This window comes from Eurosta solidaginis, chromosome 3 (assembly GCF_040869045.1).
Source record: "Eurosta solidaginis isolate ZX-2024a chromosome 3, ASM4086904v1, whole genome shotgun sequence".
Taxonomy (NCBI): domain Eukaryota; kingdom Metazoa; phylum Arthropoda; class Insecta; order Diptera; family Tephritidae; genus Eurosta; species Eurosta solidaginis.
Window position 1 is genome coordinate 175,004,194 of NC_090321.1, and position 23,261 is coordinate 175,027,454.

At 36.7% G+C, this 23,261-nt stretch overlaps 1 protein-coding gene across 1 annotated transcript in view; it reads left to right on the plus strand.

Moving 5' to 3' along the window:
- Mccc2 (methylcrotonyl-CoA carboxylase subunit 2) overlaps positions 1-20,520 on the plus strand; it is a 47,376-nt gene extending 26,856 nt beyond the window's left edge. The window contains exon 4 of the mRNA XM_067773916.1: positions 18,019-20,520. Coding sequence (XP_067630017.1) covers positions 18,019-18,494 — 476 coding nt within the window. The 3' untranslated portion in view covers positions 18,495-20,520. The remainder of the gene's footprint in view (positions 1-18,018) is intronic.
- Positions 20,521-23,261: the final 2,741 nt, after the last annotated feature.

Here is a 23,261-nt window from a genome sequence, read left to right on the forward strand (position 1 = left end):
ATTTATTCAACATTTCCTCTTTTATATATATATATATATATATATATATATTTATTTATTTATTACGACTCTAAGAGCCTAGTTCAAAACTTAAAAATATGATTGCATTAATTAACAATGTGTACTTAATCTAAATTTTTAAATTAAAAAAATTTTAATTATGACACATGTATCACTAATGCATTTAAATCTCAACGACTATATCATTTAATCGGCCTAGATTTGGTGTAGTCATACAACCGGCTGCTAAATAAGTTTCTATCACAATTTTTTATATATTCAGGTAGTTCGTTGAAGTATTTCAACCCTTTGTAAAAAAGACTATTTTGTTCCGATTCTGTTTTATAATTTTGAAATTTAAAATTATTTCTCTGCCTTGTATTTATATCATGGACCTCGTAATTAAATGTAATACCTGTTCTGAGATACCCTGGCAAAATTCCGTGCTTTATCTAATATATAAAATTCTTCTGTCACGGTTTTAGAGGCTTAACTCCTCCGAAACGGCTGAACCGATTCTCATGAAATTTTGTGAGCATATTCGGTAGGTCTGAGAATCGGCCAACGTCTACCTTTTTTTTGCTACGTGCATAGGGTCTTGAGATCAAAACGTGGACCCGGGTACCCCTAGAATGTGATTATACAATATGGATATCAAATGAAAGCTGTTGATAAGTGCTATAGTCAGGATAATTCTCATACACCTGGGAGGCTAGGGTCTCGAGATATAGCCCAAAACGTGGACCCGGGTACCCCTAGAATGTGTTTATACAATATGGATATCAAATGAAAGCTGTTGATGAGGGCTATAGTACAGGATAATTTTCATACAACTGGATGACTAGGGTTTCGAAATATAGGCCAAAATATGGACCCGGTTACCCCTAGAATGTGTTTATACAATATGGATAACAAATGAAAGATGTTGATGAGTGATTTAGTAGAGGATAATTTTCATACCCCTGGGTGACTAGGGTCTGGATATATAGGCCAAACGAGGGCCAGTAAACGCCTAGACAATGTTTTTACATTGTGGGTATCAAATTGAAGCTGTTGATGAGTGCTTTAGTACAGGGTAGTTTTCATACCTATTGGTGACTAGGGTCTCGAGATATAGGCCAAAACGTGGATCAGGGTAACACTAGGATGTGTTTTTACATTATGGGTATCAAATTGAAACTGTTGATGTATGCTTTAGTACAGAGTAGGTTTTATGCCGCTGGGTGACTAGGATCTCGAGACGTAGGCCAAAACGTGGACCCGGATACACCTAGAATGTGTTTTTATATTATGGGTATCAAATTGAAGCTGTTGATGTGTGCTATAATACAGAGTAAGTTTTACACCGCTGAGTGACTATGGTCTCGAGATATAGGCCAAAACATGGACCCGGATACCCCTAGAATGTGTGTGTATTATGGATATCAAATAAAAGCTGTTGCTGAGAGCTCTAAAGTTCATTGTGATATTCGATTTAGTTGCATCAACCTGGCAAAACTGATAAATATACATGCGAAGCCGAAATAAGGAATTAATAATACCCACATACCTATTTACATAGGTCCTATTCGATTTGCCTGAAATTTCGTATATAAATTTGCCTATATTAGTATTTACGATGCTTTTTTCCGGGAAGTATACCAGAGACGGACTGGGACTGGGATTAGGACTAGGACTGGGACTGAGGCTGAGACTCGGAGTGGGACTGGGACTGAGACTCGGAATGGGACTGGAACAAAATACATACCACCCTCTGGGACTGGCAATAAGAGATGAAGGAGGAGAAAAACGTGAGAGAAGAGAAAAGAGAGAAGGAGACTAAGAAACAGATAGAATGAGACGAAGATGGAGATGAAGCGAAAAAGACGGAGGGAGGAGTGAATAAAAAGATTAGGAAAAAGTGTAGAGGGGTAGGGCAGAGTTAGACGGAAAAAGCTTATTAAAATGTATGCAGATAGGCCAAATTTAGTGCAGAACAACGTCTGCCGGGTCTGCTAGTATTATAAATAAATTTCATTGTGTTAAAGAATATTTGTTGTTTAACGCTCATCCAATTTAAACTTAGAAGCATGTCTTTTATAGGAGTATCATAACGTTTGCTTAAAATAAAGCGCATTGCTTTATTTTGCATTTTTTGCAACTTATCAATTTGCGAATCTTTGATAATAAAAAATAATGTTGAGCAATAAATAAAGTAAGGCTCAACTATGGATCTATAAATCTTAACTTTGTAATAATTACTTAAGTTTTTACAAGTTCTTTGAATAAACCATAATTTTTTTGCTATTTTATTTACTGAATAGTCAACATGGGCATCAAATTTTAATTTGCAATCAATCTGAACACCCAAATATTTAATCGTATTTACTTTTTCTATTTCAATATTATTTATTGTAATAGTTTCAAAATTAGCAATGTTTTTTCTTGAAATAAGCATGTATTTAGTTTTTTCTATATTAATTTTAAGTCTGTTTGTACACAGCCAGATTTAAGGTGCGTTTAAGTCACTAACTGTAGCGAGTTTTGTAAAATTATTGATTATTTTGCGGCTTCGGTTAACCTTCGCACTGTTTACTGTGTCAATCCAGAAATAAGTAGATCCTACAGGGTGCCACATTATTCAGCGTCTTTCAGGCGGAAATTATAACCATGAAGAAAGCAGCAAAAGTCTGGAGGAAGCGAGCTTAAGCTACAGTCGCGTCAATATATATACTGATAGTGAGGCGGCTATTAAGGCAAATATCTCACACAGTACTTCATCAAGAAGTGTTCTGGAATGCAAAGAAGCATTGAAAAAAATTCGCTCAGGTCGAACCATACATTTATACTGTGTTCCCCATGAAGAGATAGAAGGTAATGAAAAGGCCGATGAGCTGGCCAAGGAGCAACACTCGCTGAATCGACGATGGACGTCCCAATCCGTTTGGGACAAATCAAAAGGAGACAGGAGTTACATATGATATATCAAGCAGGAAAGGCGTGGACAAAAGCGCGGGGCTGCAAAATTTCTAAGATCATGTGCAAAGCCTACGATATCAGACTCACAAAGTGGCTCATATCTCTGAAGAGAGAAGATTTTAGGCTTACGATGGGCATACTAACTGGACACTGCCTTCTGGCGTCACATACTTATGAGTTGGGCCTTGTAAGTAACATCAGGTGTAGGAAGTGCTAGCTGCAGGAAGCACGTTTTGTGGTCGTTTCCTGCGTTCGCCTGCGTTAATACATACAAGAATTGAAAGCGACCTATCAAAAAAAAATTGCCGCTAGGTGGCGGAAGGATCGAGATATTCACAAAAATCATATTTGTGGTCCGATTTTGCCCATATTTGGAACACATAATACATAGATACATGAATAGAAAGCGACCTATGATGCCCGATTTGGCTCATATTTGGAACAAATATTGCATACGTCCGGTAGAAGTGACATCAAAATATTTTGGAGTTGGAGGAGGGACAAGCATACGTGGCGCAGAGTCGAGTAAAGTCTTTGGAAGGATTATGTATTGAGGACTTAGGTTGTAACAAATTGTCAGGAAAGAGTCCTTGTAATAATGAGTCACTAAATGAACTAAATAGAAATGAGAAATAATAGGCAATTAAATAAAGACTAAAAACTTGAAAATAAAATAATTAAAAAAAATTGTTTAAGTTAAACGGTTTTATTGAAAACAATACTTACATGAAGTAATAATAATACGAAAAGCTAGAAAATAATTAGGTAGGTCCTAGGTACTAGTCATCACACTCCTTATCAATCTATGGCGTTGATCAGACATTTAAATAAAAGCGTTGGACGCGTCATATTTCTACTGATAGTCATAAGTAAAACTAACTGAACCTTAATCAGTCACATTTTTAGAAATTTCACGCGCCCAACGCTTTTATTCAATTGTCTGATCAACGCCATAGATTGATAAGGAGTGTGATGACTAGTACCTAGGACCTACCTAATTATTTTCTAGCTTTTCGTATTATTATTACTTCATGTAAGTATTGTTTTCAATAAAACCGTTTAACTTAAAACATTTTTTTAATTATTTTATTTCATATTTGGTATAGAATTATGGAATTTTTTCATTTTTCGTAATTTTCGATATCGGAAAAGTGGGCGTGGTCATACTCGGATTTCGGGCATTTTTATACCAAGATAAAGTGAGTTCAGATAAGTACGTGAACTAAGTTTAGTAATGATATATCGATTTTTGCTGAAGTTATCGTGTTAACGGCCGAGCGGAAGGACAGAAGGTCGACTGTGTATAAAAACTGGGCGTGGCTTCAACCGATTTCGCCCATTTTCACAGAAAACAGTTATCGTCATAGAATCTATGCCCTTACCAAATTTCACAAGGATTGGTAAATTTTTGTTCGACATGGCATTAAAAGTATTCTAGACGAATTAAATGAAAAGGGCGGAGCCACGCCCATTTTGAAATTTTCTTTTATTTTTGTATTTTGTTGCTCCATATCATTACTGGAGTTGAATGTTGACATAATTTACTTATATACTGTAAAGATTTTAAATTTTTTGTTAAAATTTGACTTAAACAATTTTTTTTTAAGTGGGCGTGTTCGTCATCCCATTTTGCTAATTTTTATTTAGCACACATATAGTAATAGGAGTAACGTGCCTGCCAAATTTCATCGACTGCCAAATTACAGCTTGAAAAACTTTTAAATTACCTTATTTTAAAAGTGGGCGGTGCCACGTCCATTGTCCAAAATTTTACTAATTTTCTATTTTGCGTCATAAGGTCAACGCACCTACCAAGTTTCTTCGCTTTATCCGTCTTTTGTTATGAATTATCGCACTTTTTCTGTTTTTCGAAATTTTCGATATCGAAAAAGTGGGCGTGGTTGTAGTCCTATTTCGTTCATTTTAAATAGCGATCTGAGATGAGCGCCCAGGAACCTGCATACCAAATTTCATCAAGATACCTCAAAATTTAAATGAATTTCTTTTTTCGTCCAGATCATTTTGATATATAGAAGTCTATATCTATCTCGATTAGTTTATTCCGCTACGGATTATCGTTATGCGAACAAAGTTAATATACTCTGTGAGCTTTGCTCAGTTAAGTTTGAGTTAAACCCCTGCTAGACAGCTGTCAGTCATTTGAGGCATCAATTGACAAATATGGCTGATGGAAATTTACCTCACAGCGTAAAGCAAAGTTTCTATCAGGTTGTTAGAAGCGACATGTCTTTTAATATTTATTAATTACTTTTCTTTAGTTTTAAGATTTACATCTACATACATAAATATTTAACTATTATCCGTTATATTTAATTTAATTTGATTAATCCAATTTATTAGCTTATTATTAAACATCCGTTTAGCGGCTACCCAGAGGATACTTGGCCGCAAGCGACCGGCAGTAGTGAGCTGCTTGAACCGCATGCAAAAGAATCGCTCTGGCCATTCCCAGGTGAATGGCGGTCTGAAGCTTTCCCCACTTTCGTGGGCTTCTACACACGGCTCCACCCTCCAAGCTAATGTGAGAAGGCGACAACCTGGCTAGACCACTCTGACATAATCGGTTTAAGGGATAGCCGGGGGAGATCTGATCGGCAGCGTCTGTACACCTCTAGGTGCGGCAAAAAGCAAAATTTTTTAATATATAATTCATCTGCGCCCATGCACCGACAGAGGAGAAAGACGATGAGGTGAAAGACACTTTTTATGAACAATTAGAACGCACATACGACCGCTGCCCCCGTCACGATATAAAAGTCGTGCTTGGTGACTTTAACGCCAGGGTGGGCAAAGAAGGTGTTTTTGGCCCTACAGTCGGAAAGCTCAGCCTTCACAATGAAACTTCTCCTAACGGACTGAGGCTGATTGACCTTGCCGGTGCTTGAAACATGGTCATATCCAGCACGAGGTTCATGCATAAAAAGATACATCAAGCTACATGGCTGTCTCTTGATCGAAATACTCGCAATCAGATCGATCAAGTTGTGATAGACGGACGGCATGCCTCCAGTGTTTTAGATGTGCGTACGATCCGAGGACCTAACATCGACTCGGACCATTATCTCGTTGCAGCCAAAATACGCACCAGCCTCAGCGCGGCTAAAACCAAGGAACAAAAAACACAAGGAAAGCTAGACGTCACAACAGACTGCCAATGATTTCGCAACTCGACTCTCACACCTGCTCCCTGAGAGCACAACTCGGCCTAACGGAATACAGGAGCAGTGGGAGCATATCTCCAAAGCACTTTATACTATCGAAAGAAAAGACGCTGCCTACAGGGCTACGTTAAAAGCGAGGGGTGTGTGAAGGCTATCGTGAGTTGAAAAGGGAAGTGAGGCGCCGTTTCAGGAAGAAAAAAGCAGAAGCAGAAAGGCGTGAGTGCAAGGAGCTTCAGCTGCTAGCCACCAGGAATAACGCCCAAAAATTTTACCAAAAAATACGGCGACAGACGGGAGGTTTTAAGACCGGGGCAAACTCTTCCAAGAACGAAAACGGCGATCTTGTAACTGATGTCCAGAGAGTGCTTAGATTATGGAGAGAACACTTCTCTGCTCTTCTAAATGGAGGCAGCGATTCACCGCGCAGAGATGACGAACCCGATCCCGCAATCGATGATGATGGAATATATGTCCTCCCGCCCGATTATGACGAAGTTAGAATAGCAATAACCAGATTGAAAAACAACAAGGCCGTGGGCGCTGATGGATTGCCCGCAGAGCTATTCAAGTACGGCGGCGAGGAGTTGGTAAGGCGCATGCAGCAGCTTCTTAGCAAAATATGGGCGGACGAGTGCATGCCCGACGATTGGAATCTAAGTGTTCTTTGCCCAGTCCACAAGAAGGGGATACTGCAAAATGCACCAACTATCGTGGAATCAGCCTTCTTATAAGATCCGCATATAAGGTCCTTTCAAGTGTATTGTGCGAAAGATTGAAGCGCACCGTGAACCGGCTGATTGGACCTTATCAGTGCGGCTTCAGACCTGGTAAATCTACCATCGACCAGATTTTCGCAATGCGCCAAATCTTGGAAAAAACCCGTGAAAAGAGAATCGACACACATCACCTCTTCGTCGATTTTAAAGCCGCCTTCGACAGCACGAAAAGGAGCTGCCTATATGCCGCTATGTCTGAATTTGGTTTCCCCGCAAAACTTATGCGGCTGTGCAAAATGACGTTGAGCAACACCATCAGCTCAGTCAGAATTGGGAAGGACCTCTCCGAGCTGTTCGAATCTAAACAAGGTTTCAGACAGGGTGACCCTCTATCGTGCGATTTCTTTAATTTGATGCTGGAGAAAATTATACTAGCTGCAGAACTTAACCGCACTGGAACAATATTCTATAAAAGCGTGCAATTACTGGCATATGCTGATGACATTGATATCATCGGCCTAAACACCCGCGCTGTTAGTTCTGCTTACTCCAAACTGGAAAAAGAAGCGGTAAAGATGGGTTTGATAACAACTTGTCGCTTTCCGCGTTATGAAGCGACCAAATTAATTATGGCAATCCGCGTATGTATATGTAAATATCAATGCTCGTAGCAATTAGCCGACGAAATACAATAGGCACGAGCCAAATTATGTGTCGTCGGTGGTTAAAAGTGTTGCCGTTTATACCTTTAATAACTCACAGCTAAAAGGGGAATTTATTATAAAATTAAAATAAACGAATTTATTGCTCTTTTGCGAAATAATGTTATATTTCTTCGCAAAATTACTTTAATTTATTTCGCCGCTCCCATATATTAATTTTTATCTATGAAAATAATGTAAAATTCTTACTTTGTACTGACATGTGATAAACAAGTCAGCATATACAGTATGACGTCACAGTGCGAATTCGGGCCAGAAACGGGTAAAACACCACTCTTATGTAGCAACTGCAACACAGTTGCTGCAAATTTGGCAGCGTGACTGCGCGAACTATTTTTCGGCAGAATATGATAGGGGGTTTCAAATATCAAATAAAAATGTCCATAAGCTGTGACAACTCGGCAATTCAGGATATGGGAAAATTATTTGCAATAATTTATATGAACAATGGATGGAAAGTTTTAGATTATATAGTTAATATGTTAGTGGACAATTACTAGGCAATATCTGTGCATGTTTATTTGCATTTTTTACTACCATATTAGTACTTTCATACAGGCTTATAAATAGTTTGGTATTATTTCATAGGAAAAGTGCGGGGTTATGAAAGTAGTTATGCTCGTCATAATGAATACCCCCAATATGCATCGAAGTTGGAATTTATAAAATCGCAAAAATTTGTCTTTTGACGATTTTATCAAATGCCATGTTGCCGAATTGCAAAATGCCATGTTGCCGAATTCTATCACCAATTCGGACAACTTAAGAAGAAGCATTTATGAATGAAAAATCAAGAGGAAGCTAGTTTTCAGGATTTTGCGATTTACATACAAAACATGAGCATACATATGTACATATGTATGTGTGCTTGTGCGTATGGTTGGATGGTTGAAGTGAATTTTGTTTTGTTTGTCAACATGCGAATATAAAAATATTTCTTAGCTTACATATGAACATAGATTTGTGCATATGCTTGTGCGTAAGAATAGCTTTTGTAGGAAGTGGTTGATTGAAACAGTTTGTCTTTTATTTGAACATGTGAATGTACAAACATTTGTTAGCTTATGCATGGATATATTGGTATCAATGAAGTGGGTGGGAAATGGGGGTGTAGGCTGATCTTTAGTTTAGGAATATATGTGTGTACATATATACCAATCTAGGTTTGTTTATACCCACTCACCATTTAGGTGATTAAATTTTCAATTTCCCTACATATCAATATAATTTGATTACTCTTTCTGACAAAATAATGAGTTACCATACAATTGAACAAAAGATATAATCAAATATGAATACTTTAGATGATCAACCACTGAATATATTTTTTCAACCACATTTTGAAATCATATTTGAATCAAATGTGTTTACTTTAGGAGATCAAAAATTTATAATAATTTTTAATTCAGCTTTCTGAATCTTTTTTGTTATATTTGTTGACTGAATAATGTATTTTATACTTGGCAAAATATTTCTTTACATCGGAGCTGCTCAACCCCTATACACTTGTAGCACTTTTGTTTTTGTTTTGCCCTGAATCATAGGCACAGATTCAAATTCACACTTTGAATATAAAAAAAAACAAGTAAGGACAGGACTGTCTTCGTCTGTGCCGAAGACTTCAACCTTCCAACCATCATAATTTATTTACAACAAGTAAGGAAGGTTAAGTTCGGGTGTAACCGAACATTACATACTCAGTTGAGAGCTATGGTGACAACATAAGGGAAAATAACCATTTAGGAAAATGAATCGAGGGAAACCCTGGAATGTGTTTGTATGACATGTGTATCAAATGAAAGGCATTAAAGAGTATTTTATGAGGGAGCGATGCTTAGTTCCATAGGTGGACGCCGTTTCGAGATATCGCCATAAAGGTGGACCAGGTGTGACCCTAGAATTTGTTTGTACAATATGGGCATCAAACGAAATGTGTTAATGAGAGTTTTAAAAGGAAGTGGTGTGAAGGCGTTTTCCAGATATCGACCAAAATGTGGAACAGGGTGACCCAGAACATCATCTGTTGGATACCGCTAATTTATTTATTATTACCTGCCAAGATTTTAAGGGTTTTTTATTTCGCCCTGCACAACTTTTTCATTTTCTTCTACTTAATATGGTAGGTATCACAACCATTTTATAAAGTTTTTTCTAAAGTTATATTTCGCGTCAATAAACCAATCCAATTACCTCACCATGTTTCATCCCTTTTTTCGTATTTGGTATAGAATTATGGCATTTTTTTCATTTTTTGTAATTTTCGATATCGAAAAAGTGGGCGTGGTCATTGTCGGATTTCGTTCATTTTTCATACCAAGATAAAGTGAGTTCAAGTAAGTACGTGAACTAAGTTCGTTAAAGATATCTCGATTTTTGCTCAAATTATCGGGAAGCGGAAGGACAGACGAACGACTGAGTATAAAAACTGGGCGTGGCATCAACCGATTTCGCCCGTTTTCACAGAAAACAGTTAACATCATAAAATCTATGCCCCTACCAAATTTCAAAAGGATTCGTTAATTTTTGTTCGACTTATGGCGTTAAAAGTATCCTAGACAAATTAAATGAAAAAGGGCGGAGCCACGCCCATTTTGAAATTTTCTTTTATTTTTGTATTTTGGTGCACCATATCATTACTGGAGTTGAATGTTGACATAATTTACTTATATACTGTAAAGATATTAAATTTTTTGTTAAAATTTTACTTAAAAAAATTTTTTTTTTTTAAAGTGGGCGTGGTCCTTCTCCGATTTTGCTAATTTTTATTAAGCGTACATATAGTAATAGGAGTAACGTTCCTGCCAAATTTGATGATGATATCTTCAACGACTGCCAAATTACAGCTTGCAAAAGTTTTAAATTACCCTCTTTTAAAAGTGGGCGGTGCCACGCCCACTGTCCAAAATTTTACTAATTTTATATTCTGCGTCATAAGTTCAACTCATCTACCGAGTTTCGTCGCTTTATCGGTCTTTTGTAATGAATTATCGCACTTTTTCGGTTTTTCGAATTTTTCGATATCGAAAAAGTGGGTGTGGTTATAGTCCGATATCGTTCATTTTAAATAGCGATCTGAGATGAGTGCTCAGGAACCTACATACCAAATTTCATCAAGATACCTCAAAATTTACTCAAGTTATCGTGTTAACGGACGGACGGACGGACGGACGGACATGGCTCAATCAAATTTTTTTTCGATCTTGATTATTTTGATATATGGAAGTCTATATCTATCTCGATTCCTTTATATATGTACAACCAACCGTTATCCAATCAAACTTAATATACTCTGTGAGCTCTGCTCAACTGAGTATAAAAAATCAGAGAATTAAATTTGCAATATACTTGCTCTCATCAGAGAATTTTTTGGTAACAGACGAACAGAGAAAATCGTTAAGAGAATTTTCTGTTACGTCTTGCACCCTGCTAAGTTAACATGAATTTGGGGAATAGTGGTGAAGTGCAAGACGTGTCACATGCAAATGGATCGTAAGCAGTGGATGCCAAAAAAAACGCCTTCTCATTGTGTTTAAATTCTCTGTTAATAACTTAAGACACTGCCACAGCATCAAAGCGACCAAGCTTTTTATACATGCCTGCCTTTAATTGGAGTATTATTGAATATGTATATATGTATGTATGTACATTTGTACTTTTTTGCTTTGGTTTGTATTTTCATACATATATATTCAATGATACAATGCTCAACATCTGATCAACAGGCACATGTCTTTTGTGTATTGTTGGTCTTATTTACATATTTAAGGGTTGATTTGAGGCAGGTCAAATGTATTTAAGTTTGACTTGGCTTATCAAACCTGCCTTTGAAAATATTCAAGTACATAGGTACTTACATCATTGTACTGAATAACACATATAAAATGCTTTAGGAAATTTCTTTATAGGTACCTCCCCTCCCAACCATAGTCCAAATAATAACTAAATATTTTTTTATTTATTCAATTGTTATCAAATATTTTATTTATTTCAATTTTTCAATTTAATAATTCATACTTCATGGTTAATATGCATACATTTTATGCAAATTATCGTTTTATAAATATGCAATGGATTTCGTGTGCACAGAAATTCCAAGTGTGCAAATGCCGTCGGCAAAACACTATTTGCATGCATATTTCAATTTGCATACATTTTCCTAACATTTTAATTTATTAACAAAAAGGGATGGGATAATTCATAAATGTATGATTAATTTACATACATTTCATGAAAGGGCATATTTTGGGTATATGAATAGGTTTTTGTTTGTAAAGAAATAAGCAAAATTTCTGCAATTTGCATCAACATAAAACAAGCAAATATATTGCTATTATTATATCAATTAAGTTAAAATTCATATTAAATCATAAAACAAGCAAATATATTGCTACAAGTATTAAAATTTAAATTTAATTAATCCTACTAAATACCTATATTCCCACAAAGAAATCATATTAAGAGAAAATTCAGAGAATTTATACACCAGCTGAAACTGTTGACAGAGAATTTTCTGCTGTTAACTGGTTAACATTGAAATTGGATTGTGTGTGGTGAAGTGCAAGACGTGTTCACATGCAAAAAAGTTGGAATCTAGCAAAAACGCCTTCTCATTGTGTTTAAATTCTCTGTTATTAATAAAACAACTTGTCGCTTTCCGCGTTATGAAGCGACCAAATCAATTATGGCAATCCGCGTATACGGCCATGTATATGTAAATATCAATGCTCGTAGCAATTAGCCGACGAAATACAATAGGCACGAGCCAAATTATGTGTCTCCGGTGGTTAAAAGTGTTGCCGTTTATACCTTTAATAACTCACAGCTAAAAGGGGAATTTATTATAAAATTAAAATAAACGAATTTATTGCTCTTTTGCGAAATAATGTTATATTTCTTCGCAAAATTACTTTAATTTATTTCGCCGCTCCCATATATTAATTTTTATCTATGAAAATAATGTAAAATTCTTACTTTGTACTGACATGTGATAAACAAGTCAGCATATACAGTATGACGTCACAGTGCGAATTCGGGCCAGAAACGGGTAAAACACCACTCTTATGTAGCAACTGCAACACAGTTGCTGCAAATTTGGCTGCGTGACTGCGCGAACAATTTTTCGGCAGAATATGATAGGGGGTTTCAAATAGCAAATAAAAATGTCCATAAGCTGTGACAACTCGGCAATTCAGGATATGAGAAAATTATTTGCAATAATTCATATGAACAATGGATGGAAATTTTTAGATTATATTGCTAATATTTTAGTGGACATTTACTAGGCAATATCTGTGCATGTTTATTTGCATTTTTTACTACCATATTAGTACTTTCATACAGGCTTATAAATAGTTTGGTATTATTTCATAGGAAAAGTGCGGGGTTATGAAAGTAGTTATGCTCGTCATAATGAATACCCCCAATATGCATCGAAGTTGGAATTTATAAAATCGCAAAAATTTGTCTTTTGACGATTTTATCAAATGCCATGTTGCCGAATTCTATCACCAATTCGGACAACTTAAGAAGAAGCATTTATGAATGAAAAATAAAGAGGAAGCTAGTTTTCAGGAGTTTGCGATTTACATACAAAACATGAGCATACATATGTACATATGGATGTGTGCTTGTGCGTATGGTTGGATGGTTGAAGTGAATTTTGTTTTGTTTGTCAACATGCGAATATAAAAATATTTCTTAGCTTACATATGAACATAGATTTGTACATATGCTTGTGCGTAAGAATAGTTTTTGTAGGAAGTGGTTGATTGAAACGGTTTGTCTTTTATTTGAACATGTGAATGTACAAACATTTGTTAGCTTATGCATGGATATATTGGTATCAATGAAGTGGGTGGGAAATGGGGGTGTAGGCTGATCTTTAGTTTAGGAATATATGTGTGTACATATATACCAATCTAGGTTTGTTTATACCCACTCACCATTTAGGTGATTAAATTTTCAATTTCCCTACATATCAATATAATTTGATTACTCTTTCTGACAAAATAATGAGTTACCAGACAATTGAACAAAAGAAATAATCAAATGTGAATACTTTAGATGATCAAACACTGAATATATTTTTTCAACCACATTTTGGAATCATATTTGAATCAAATGTGTTTACTTTAGGAGATCAAAAATTTATAATAATTTTTAATTCAGCTTTCTGAATCTTTTTTGACTATATTTGTTGACTGAATAATGTATTTTATACTTGTCAAAATATTTCTTTACATCGGAGCTGCTCAACCCCTATACACTTGTAGCACTTTTGTTTTTGTTTTGCCCTGAATCATAGGCACAGATTCAAATTCACACTTTGAATATAAAAAAAAACAAGTAAGGACAGGACTGTCTTCGTCTGTGCCGAAGACTTCAACCTTCCAACCATCATAATTTATTTACAAAAAATCAGAGAATTAAATTTGCAATATACTTGCTCCGATCAGAGAAAATTTTTGGTAACAGACGAACAGAGAAAATCGTTAAGAGAATTTTCTGTTACGTCTTGCACCCTGTTAAGTTAACATGAATTTGGGGAATAGTGGTGAAGTGCAAGACGTGTCACATGCAAATGGATCGTAAGCAGTGGATGCCAAAAAAACGCCTTCTCATTGTGTTTAAATTCTCTGTTATAACTCAAGAAGGGATGAACAGATTTGGCTGAAAATTTGTGGAGGGGTAGCTTAGAACCAGGAGACAGACATAGGATACTTTTTATCACGTTCTGGATAGGGTATTGAGATCAAATGTGGACCTGGGTAATCCTGGGATATGTTTGTACAATGTGGGCATCAAATGGAAGCTGTTTATGAGTACTTTGATACGGGGTATTTTTCGTACCCGTGGGTGACTAGGGTCTTGAGATATAGGCCAAAACGTGGATCAGGGTAACACTAGGATGTGTTTTTACATTATGGGTATCAAATTGAAGCTGTTGATGTGTGTTTTAGTACAGAGTAATTTATACCGCTGGGTGACTAGGGTCTTGAGATATAGGCCAAAACGTGGATCAGGGTAACACTAGGATGTGTTTTTACATTATGGGTATCAAATTGAAGCTGTTGATGAGTGCTTTAGTGCAGGGTAGTTTTCATACCTATGGGTGAATAGGGTCTCGAGATATAGGCCAAAACGTGGACCAGGGTAACACTAGGATGTGTTTTTACATTATGGGTATCAAATTGAAGCTGTTGATGTGTGTTTTAGTACAGAGTAATTTATAGCGCTTGGTGACTAGGGTCTTGAGATATAGGCCAAAACGTGGATCAGGGTAACACTAGGATGTGTTTTTACATTATGGGTATCAAATTGAAGCTGTTGATGAGTGCTTTAGTGCAGGGTAGTTTTCATACCTATAGGTGAATAGGGTTTCGAGATACAGGCCAAAACGTGGACCAGGGTAACACTAGGATGTGTGTTTACATTATGGGTATCAAATTGAAGCTGTTGATGTGTGCTTTAGTACAGAGTAATTTATACCGCTGGGTGACTAGGGTCTCGAGATATAGGCCAAAACGTGGACCAGGGTAACACTAGGATGTGTTTTTACATTATGGGTATCAAATTGAAGCTGTTGATGTGTGCTTTATTACAGAGTAATTTATACCGCTGGGTGACTAGGGTCTCGAGATATAGGCCAAATCCTGGACTTGGATACCCCTAGAATGTGTGTGTAATATGGATATCAAATTAAAGCTGTTGCTCAGAGCTTTAAAGTAATTTTCATTGTGATATTCGATTTAGTTGCATCAACCTAGCAAAACTGATAAATATGCATGCGAAGCCGAAAAAAAGCATGAATTGATAATACCCACATACCTATTTACATACGTCCTATTCGTTTTGCCTGAAATTTGGTATATAAATTTGCCTATATTAGTATTTACGATCCTTTTTTCGGGGAAGTAGACCAGAGACAGGCTGGGAATAAGATTAGGACTAGGATAGGGACTGAGACTCGGAGTGGGACTGGAACTCGGAATGGGACTGGAACAAAATACATACGGGTTAGATTGGCAATAAGGGATGAAGAAGAATGGGAAAAACTTGAGAGAAGAGAAAAGAGGGAAGGATAAGGAGACTGAGAAAGAGATATAGTGAGATGAAAATAAAGATAGATGAAGCGAAAAAGACGGAGGGAGGTGTGAATAAAATGATTAAGAAGACGTGAAGAGGGGAGGGCAGAGTTAGAGAGAAAAAGCTTATTAACATGTATGCAGATAGACCAAATTTATGGCAGAACAACGTCTGACGGGTCTGCTAGTATATATATATCAAAGATTATCGAAAATAAAGATATTGCTGGCGCAAACTTCGGTGGAAAGCAGCGGAGCGTAACAAAATTCTAGTAGGTCACTTTTACCACACCAAAGCACAGAAATACACTGATTGGAGTTTTAGAGAGTAAAAGTTAAAATTCTGAACACATTACCTGAATAAAAAGTGTACAAATAATTATTAAATAACAAATACAGACAGTGGTAGTTAACAAATTCTGCTGTTGTAAGTGGTGAATGTGACCTACTAGAAGTTTTGTGAAGCTTTCTTCACACGATTTTTCGTCCCTGCAACATCTTTATTTTCGATAATATTCGTATATATATTATATGTATGTAAAGTTAAATAAGCACGTGCACAAATATGTATATCCATACCAACTGAAAAGAGGTGAACCACTGCGTATACGTAACATTTCATTATTACGTATAAACAAATAAAAAAACTTGCAATAAAATAATATTGCGACTATAAACTGAGATATAACCTATCCTATATTTCAAGTTAGATCAAACTACACACGGGGTGCAAAACAAATTCAAAATCGGTTCAGTAGTTTAGGAGTCCATTGGCGTCAAACCTGTGACACGTGTTTTTATATATTAAGATTGAGTCGAAAATCGAGTATGTTTTGGTTGAAGGATCGGGTTTTCTTGTTAGTTTAACAAATGGCAATCAGAAATAAATTATTTTCAATAATTTACTAAAAATAAAAAAAACACAAAAAAAATTCAAAATTTTGTTATCGCTGCATTTGCAGCAAAAGATAATATGGCTCAAGGCGAATTCAGTAACAAGCTGATTGCTTCTTCTTGATTATTTTCCATACAACGCCTTGTACAACGATATGTCAGTTAATCGCAAGCGAATCTACATATACCAGGTGGTGTCAAAGCGAATTCAACCAATTCGTCGTGCAGAAAAATGTCAAATCAAAAGAAAATTTTCATTGATTTGGATTAACTGACATATTGTTGTACAAGGTGTTGTATGGAAAATAATCAAGAAGAAGCAATCAGCTGTTGGGATAACAACACCTGGTACTGAATTCGCCTTGGTTAATCGAAATCAATGAAAATTTTCTTTGACTTGGCGTTCTTCTGCACGGCGAATTGGTTGAATTCGCTTTGCCTGCACCTGGTATGGATTCGCCTTGATATGGCTTTTGCAAAAACCAACATATTTGGTTAGGTGAAAAATCTATGAATAGTTGTGCATGCATTTTATTTTGATTGTCTTTATAGTTATTTTTTGTAAAATTTTTATTTTTTGGGCCTGCTGCCAGCTATTCGCTTAATGAAGCCACGCCATGTGTGAAAAGGAAAACTTAATTATTTCATTAAACAAAATTGTGATTTAATTATGTTTCTGTGTGAAATTGGCATAAAACCGGTTTATATTAATTGAATATTAAATTATAATTTTTGTTTTAAGGGAAACTGAAAAGAAAGAAACATTTACTGCTATATTGCGATGTTATCATTTCCAAAACCGACATCTAATCTGTTGATGGGGCCGGGCCCGTTACTTTTAAAGTGCAGCAGTCTGTATAAGAGAATAAAGTGACTGCTGGTATACAAGAACAACAAAAAGGTAATTTGGATTTGTAGAAATTAAACAGGAGTAGGGAAGGAGCACCATTACCAACCACTAGGTTCAGGGCTCTCTTCAACACCTTACAGGGCTTAGATACCAATAAGCAGTGTTGCTGTTGTGAGAATTATACTTTTTGAGCAATAAGGGACAAATAAAACTGGGTACATTGAAATTACATGTCGGCTTACCCTGGTACATAGAAGCGTTGTGTTAATACCCCGGACTACAGGGTGCACTTGTTTACCAATTTTGTTGCACCAAATAGACCCCATTACGAAGTAATCTTAGCCTATAAACTTTGTTGCGGCTGTATGTAATGCAATCGTGTTGACAACCATTGAAGCTCCGGTAATGGTCCAGGAAAGCATCTGAGGCATATATCTGGTATTACATTATTTTGTCTAAATTAACCATTTCATTCCAAACTTGTCGTCACAATTATCATGATACCAAGTTTCTAAAGAAAAAGTAAATTTGCCACTTTTAAAATAAACGACTCATAAATGGGTTTGAATGTACATACATATGCATTAATTCTTTTTTTTTCTCCATTAAAAGGTTTTATGGTAGGTCGTGATGCTGAGGCAAATGGAATTGCTAAGAATGGTGCTAAAATGGTTAGTGCTGTAGCTTGTGCAAAGGTGCCTAAATTTACTGTTGTTATCGGCGGTTCTTATGGCGCTGGCAATTACGGTATGTGTGGACGTGCATATTCTCCACGCTTCCTCTACATGTGGCCAAATTCTCGTATCTCTGTAATGGGCGGCGTGCAGGCGGCTAATGTACTTGCGCAGATAACTGCAGATCAGCGAAAACGTGCTGGAGAAAAATTCACTGAAGAAGAAGCAAATGAACTGAAAGCACCCATTATACAAACATTCGAAAAAGAGGGATCACCGTACTATAGTACAGCACGTTTGTGGGACGATGGCATTATTGATCCGGCTCATACACGTCAAGTGTTAGGCTTAAGTTTAAAAGCTGCTTTAAATAGCGCTGGGCATTCTACGCGATTCGGTATATTTCGTATGTAAAACAAGTAAGAAAGACTAAGTTCGGGTGTAACCGAACATTACATACTCATCTGCCAAATTACAGCTTGCAATACTTTTAAATTACTTTATTTTAAAAGTGGGCGGTGCCACGCCCATTGTCCAAAATTTTACCAATTTTATATTCTGCGTCATAAGGTCAACCCACCTACCAAGTTTGGAATATCGCACTTTTTCGGTTTTTCGAAATTTTCGATCATTCAATTTAAATAACGTATTTTTATGGAGAACGGTAGATTGAGCGGCACTGGCGCCATCTGATATGGAAAAGTAGCCAACTCCCAAATTTTGTTGCAAGCAAAGCGTAAGAAGAAGAATTTGACATTTGCTTTGGGTAAGGGTGTTGGCACACTTTACAAATGAAATTATTTTTCCCACTGGTTGGTAACTTTTCTAACATTTTTCGCAATTAAAAACTGCAATATAACAATCGAAAACGACACAAAATATGTTAGGAAGTATTTTTGTTGTATAGGGAGAATGTTTATACCACTGCTTCGCGAAATTTTGTATGTGAATGGGCAAGGCGAAATAAACTTCAATTGTCAAGTATGAAGTTTCTTATATTTACAAACGCAACATCTTGGTTGTGGCTATGTTATTGGAATGCATAACCTTGTGTTAAACACATCTATATGAAAAATGTCATTGTATTGCGGCCTTTAAGGTAGTTTAGGCCATAGTACAGGTTTACAAGTATGATATGTATGAGAAGGAAAGAATTCCTTTCTCTTTCTAACACACTTCGGTCAGTGTCAAACTATTGTGGAACCTGCGTGGAATATGCGTTGGCCACTGAACGGAGTGTCAAAATTACCGGGGTTGCTGTCGTGGAAAGCGACGCAGGGAAACAAAAAAAGGAGCGGAATATCAGATATGGGTTGCTATGATGGTAAATTTTTTTGAACGAATTTAGTATGAAAATGTAGTGCACCTATATGGGTCCTACAGAAAATTATACAAAAGTCTTGAATTGGGGTATCTGAGGACGCGTGTGCTAAGTTTTTCTACCCGTTCAAAAGTTCTCCGCGAAAAACTGAGGTTGACTGCAATAACCCGTCCAAAAATGTGGAAAGAGATATGAAATACTCTAAAGACGAAAAAGTATTCGAATTATTGGAAGCGAAGCAAAAACGCGTCTTTTAATACCTCCTCCGACGGTTTTGGTCGTATTTTGGCAATCGTCCCCGGTAATAAAGTATCACAATTTGTTAATTAAAATTGTCCAAAACATATGGATCTTAAAGAGAGATGTAATTAAGTGCTCGTGTGAAAGTAAATAAGGATATTTCCTTGTAATTTTACAATAAAAATTTTACACAGCTTTCTTTAGCAGCTACTACACTTTTCTTGGACCTAAGAAGTACAACAGTGCCAAATAGCATCCACAAAAAAAAAACGTTCAAGAACAAGCATTTTATTTGGTGAGCGTGGCTGTGTATGTGCGTGCTGCTATATATCCTACTTGTAGACCTTTACAATGGTTTAGGCTTAGCAATTGAAGCTTTTTTCGCCTTGCCCATTCATATACAAAATTGCTTAAATATTTGTCCGCTATTATGTTGAAATGCATTTTTAAATTGTTAAAAACGTTGGAAAAGTACGAAAGAGTGCGAAAAATACTTTCACTTTCAAAGTGTGAAAGCACTCCTAGATAAAGCAAATACCGAATTCTTATGCTTTGTTTGCAACAAAAGTTGGAAGTTGGCTACTTTCTGATGTCAGATGGCGCCCGTGGCGCTCGACTTGCTTTCCATAAAAAGGGTGCTACTCATGCATAAGATTACGTTAAACGTATCTATATAAAAAACTCTTATGTGACGGGGCTTTAAGTCAGGCCCCTCTGATATGGTATTGTGATTTCTAATCATTGAAAGTGTTGCATTTATTAGATGTAAGAACATTTTTGCATAAACTGTATTTATTTTTATGAATAGTTTAAGGTACTATAATACAATATTTTAAAATATACATACATGTGGCAGGGAAACAGCGCCAAATTTCAAAATGACCATTGCAAATTATTATTTGGAACCAGCTGGAGCGCCTCCTTACCAGGATAAATGTACCGTTAAATTATGTAACGTTCAGGAAAATGAGCGAAGGAGGAGAAAGTAATAGGGTCAACATGACAGAAAGTGAGAGTGAAAAGCAAAACACGGAACTAACAGTTCCTGTTAAATGCTCAGAATCCTGGACATATCAACAGACAACTTAATGATGGCGCCACGCCGGGGCGTAAATCTCTAGGAGGCGTGGCGCAAACACTAACAAAAGATTCTGCACATAGTAATTCAGATGTTTGAACTAGATGAACATAAAGAGGGGTGTTAGAGTCGTTGCTTCCGCATTGCAATTGAAAAAATGGTTGGTGTCATAAAGGTAAGGTGTGGGCATGCATTGGGTACGTCGGGGTTGATTATGCACAAGTAAGAGCTTAGCCTATTAGAGTATCCACCCCGAAGTTAAGCTAGACCGACGCGCGTCTCTCCGGGGAGGTTGCTTCCCTCATGTGCGAGTTCCGTGTATTTGTCCAATCCATAGGCGTGAGCACATACAAATTGTCATCATAGTCCTCTGCGGAAGTCCAAGGAAACTGGTAGCTTCAACAGGGGGGACGATAGGGAGATTGGGGTAAGAGGCGCTGGCTCCACATTACAATTGAAAAGATGGTGTCATGTGGGGACACACCACGTATGTCGGGGTTGATTCTGGACAAGTAAGAGTTTAACCCCTAACGGTATCCAGAGCGAAGTTGGTAGTATGCTTTCTTCTTCGGCAAGAGTAGGATATTATATACTGATAACAGGGTTCACCGGACGCGTCCTGGCAAAGGCGTTTACCGATTATGTGGGGACTTCGCCTGCGTGGATTTTGCTTTATGTTTGTCTGGATCAAACGGCTGTGGTGGCAGTTGCCACATATCATCGTTGTGCCTTTGGAGATGCTCTCTTCAGCCTACCGGAGGCGTCGCTTGATCAAGCAGTTGTTTGCTAGGGTGTCCAGGTTTGTGACAATTTAGCAAAAACTGCCTGTTCAGAATTTCGATGTGCTCTTTAATGTTGAGCTCTTTGGCCTTACTATGTAGGTGATGGTCATGGGTCATAAGGAAACATCCTGGGGCAGTTCTAATTGCAGCATTTTGACAGGCCTGCAACGTGTATATGATTTTAAGATCATACGACCAAACTGGTGTCGCATAGCACATGAGCGACCGACCAATTGCTTTGTACGTGGTTATCATCGTTTCTTTATCTTTTTCCCCAAGTGCTGCTGGCAAGCGACTTAAGGATTTTGTTGAAGCTTTTTACTTTATATACAATCCCGGGGCATGCGCCTTGATGGTGAGAGTATTACCGAAGTTTACCCCTAAGATCTTTGAGTGAATGACAGTCGCACAGTGGCGTTTTTGCTTGGTTTAGACGCGAAAAAGTAAAAACTTTCAAGTCATTTTTTTTTTAATTTGCAGCTTGTTTTTAAAATGTTCACAGTATATAACGGTAATTATCATTTCTTATAATTATTGTTCTTCAATGAATAATCTGCTGTTAAACTGTGAGTTGTTGATGACGCGCTAAGTAGTGCAATTTACAAAAGTGAAATATCGCGTGGTTTAAAATTAAATACAACTTTGTGGTGAAACAATAGCTGAAATATTTTTTGGTTATTTAAAATCTACACGTAATTATATTATTTTGCAAGTGTTCAAAAGTTTTTTTGTTGGGTATTTTTACGAAGTTATGAGTTTTTTAATGTGTATAATTTTTGTGCTGAAAATATATGAAACAGTGAAATGAAAGGTCTGACAAAAGTTTCAACCACGCTGAACCAAAGAGGATGAATACAATAAGAGCCGTCACTCGTTATTTTGTGGCGAGTATCTCGCTGGAAATTGAAAAAATTGATGCCGAATGTTTTCTGAGAGGGACATTTTTAATTGTCTCGCATTTATCCATGCCGTGTAGGCCCCTTGAGCAACTGTGATTTTTGGAAAGAGAATTAAATAAGTTAATTAAATACAGTTGAAAAATAAACACAAATACCCCACGAAAATGTATAGAAGACATTTATAAACATCTCGCCCAAAAAAAAAGTAGCGACTACCTCTCAGTATACATCGAGTAAATGCCAAAAATATAACGAGTGACGCCTCTTATTGTATTTATCCTCTTTGGCTGAACCACAATAATTTTTGTATTTCTGCTATAACTCAATATTATTACATATAACTCAAATGATTCTTCATCCCCGTAGGTCCCTCTTTTGATGTAATGACGATAACAAAGTGGGAGCTGTATGGGGCGTGGGTTGCAGAACGTGGCCAAAAGCAAAAAGATAAAGCCGTTTTAGACCACGTGTGTACTGTTTTAGGGAGGGAGAATAGAGACGAGGGATTGTATTGATTCAAGTGAATTACACCAAAGGTAATTTTCTTGGAAAGCTTGCTTCATGGCTTGAAGAAGATAAGAAATTGAAATATAGGTATGTTTAATGGTGAACAAAAGAACGAGATAAGGCTATAAGAAAGTTTTTGTGTGGGATGAATTCAAAAATTTTGGAGGGAGTACAACACCCCCAAACCCTCCACCCCCACCCACTTCGCCTATCATCTCTGAAGGGAGGGGGGGGGGGGGCGGGTAAGGCATACAAACATATACACTTGGTTTGAATGAAATATATAAATTTTTAAGTGAGTTATTAAGTTTTCGGTCTTAGGCCCGGTTTTCAGTAGTTGGTTAAGCTAAGCTT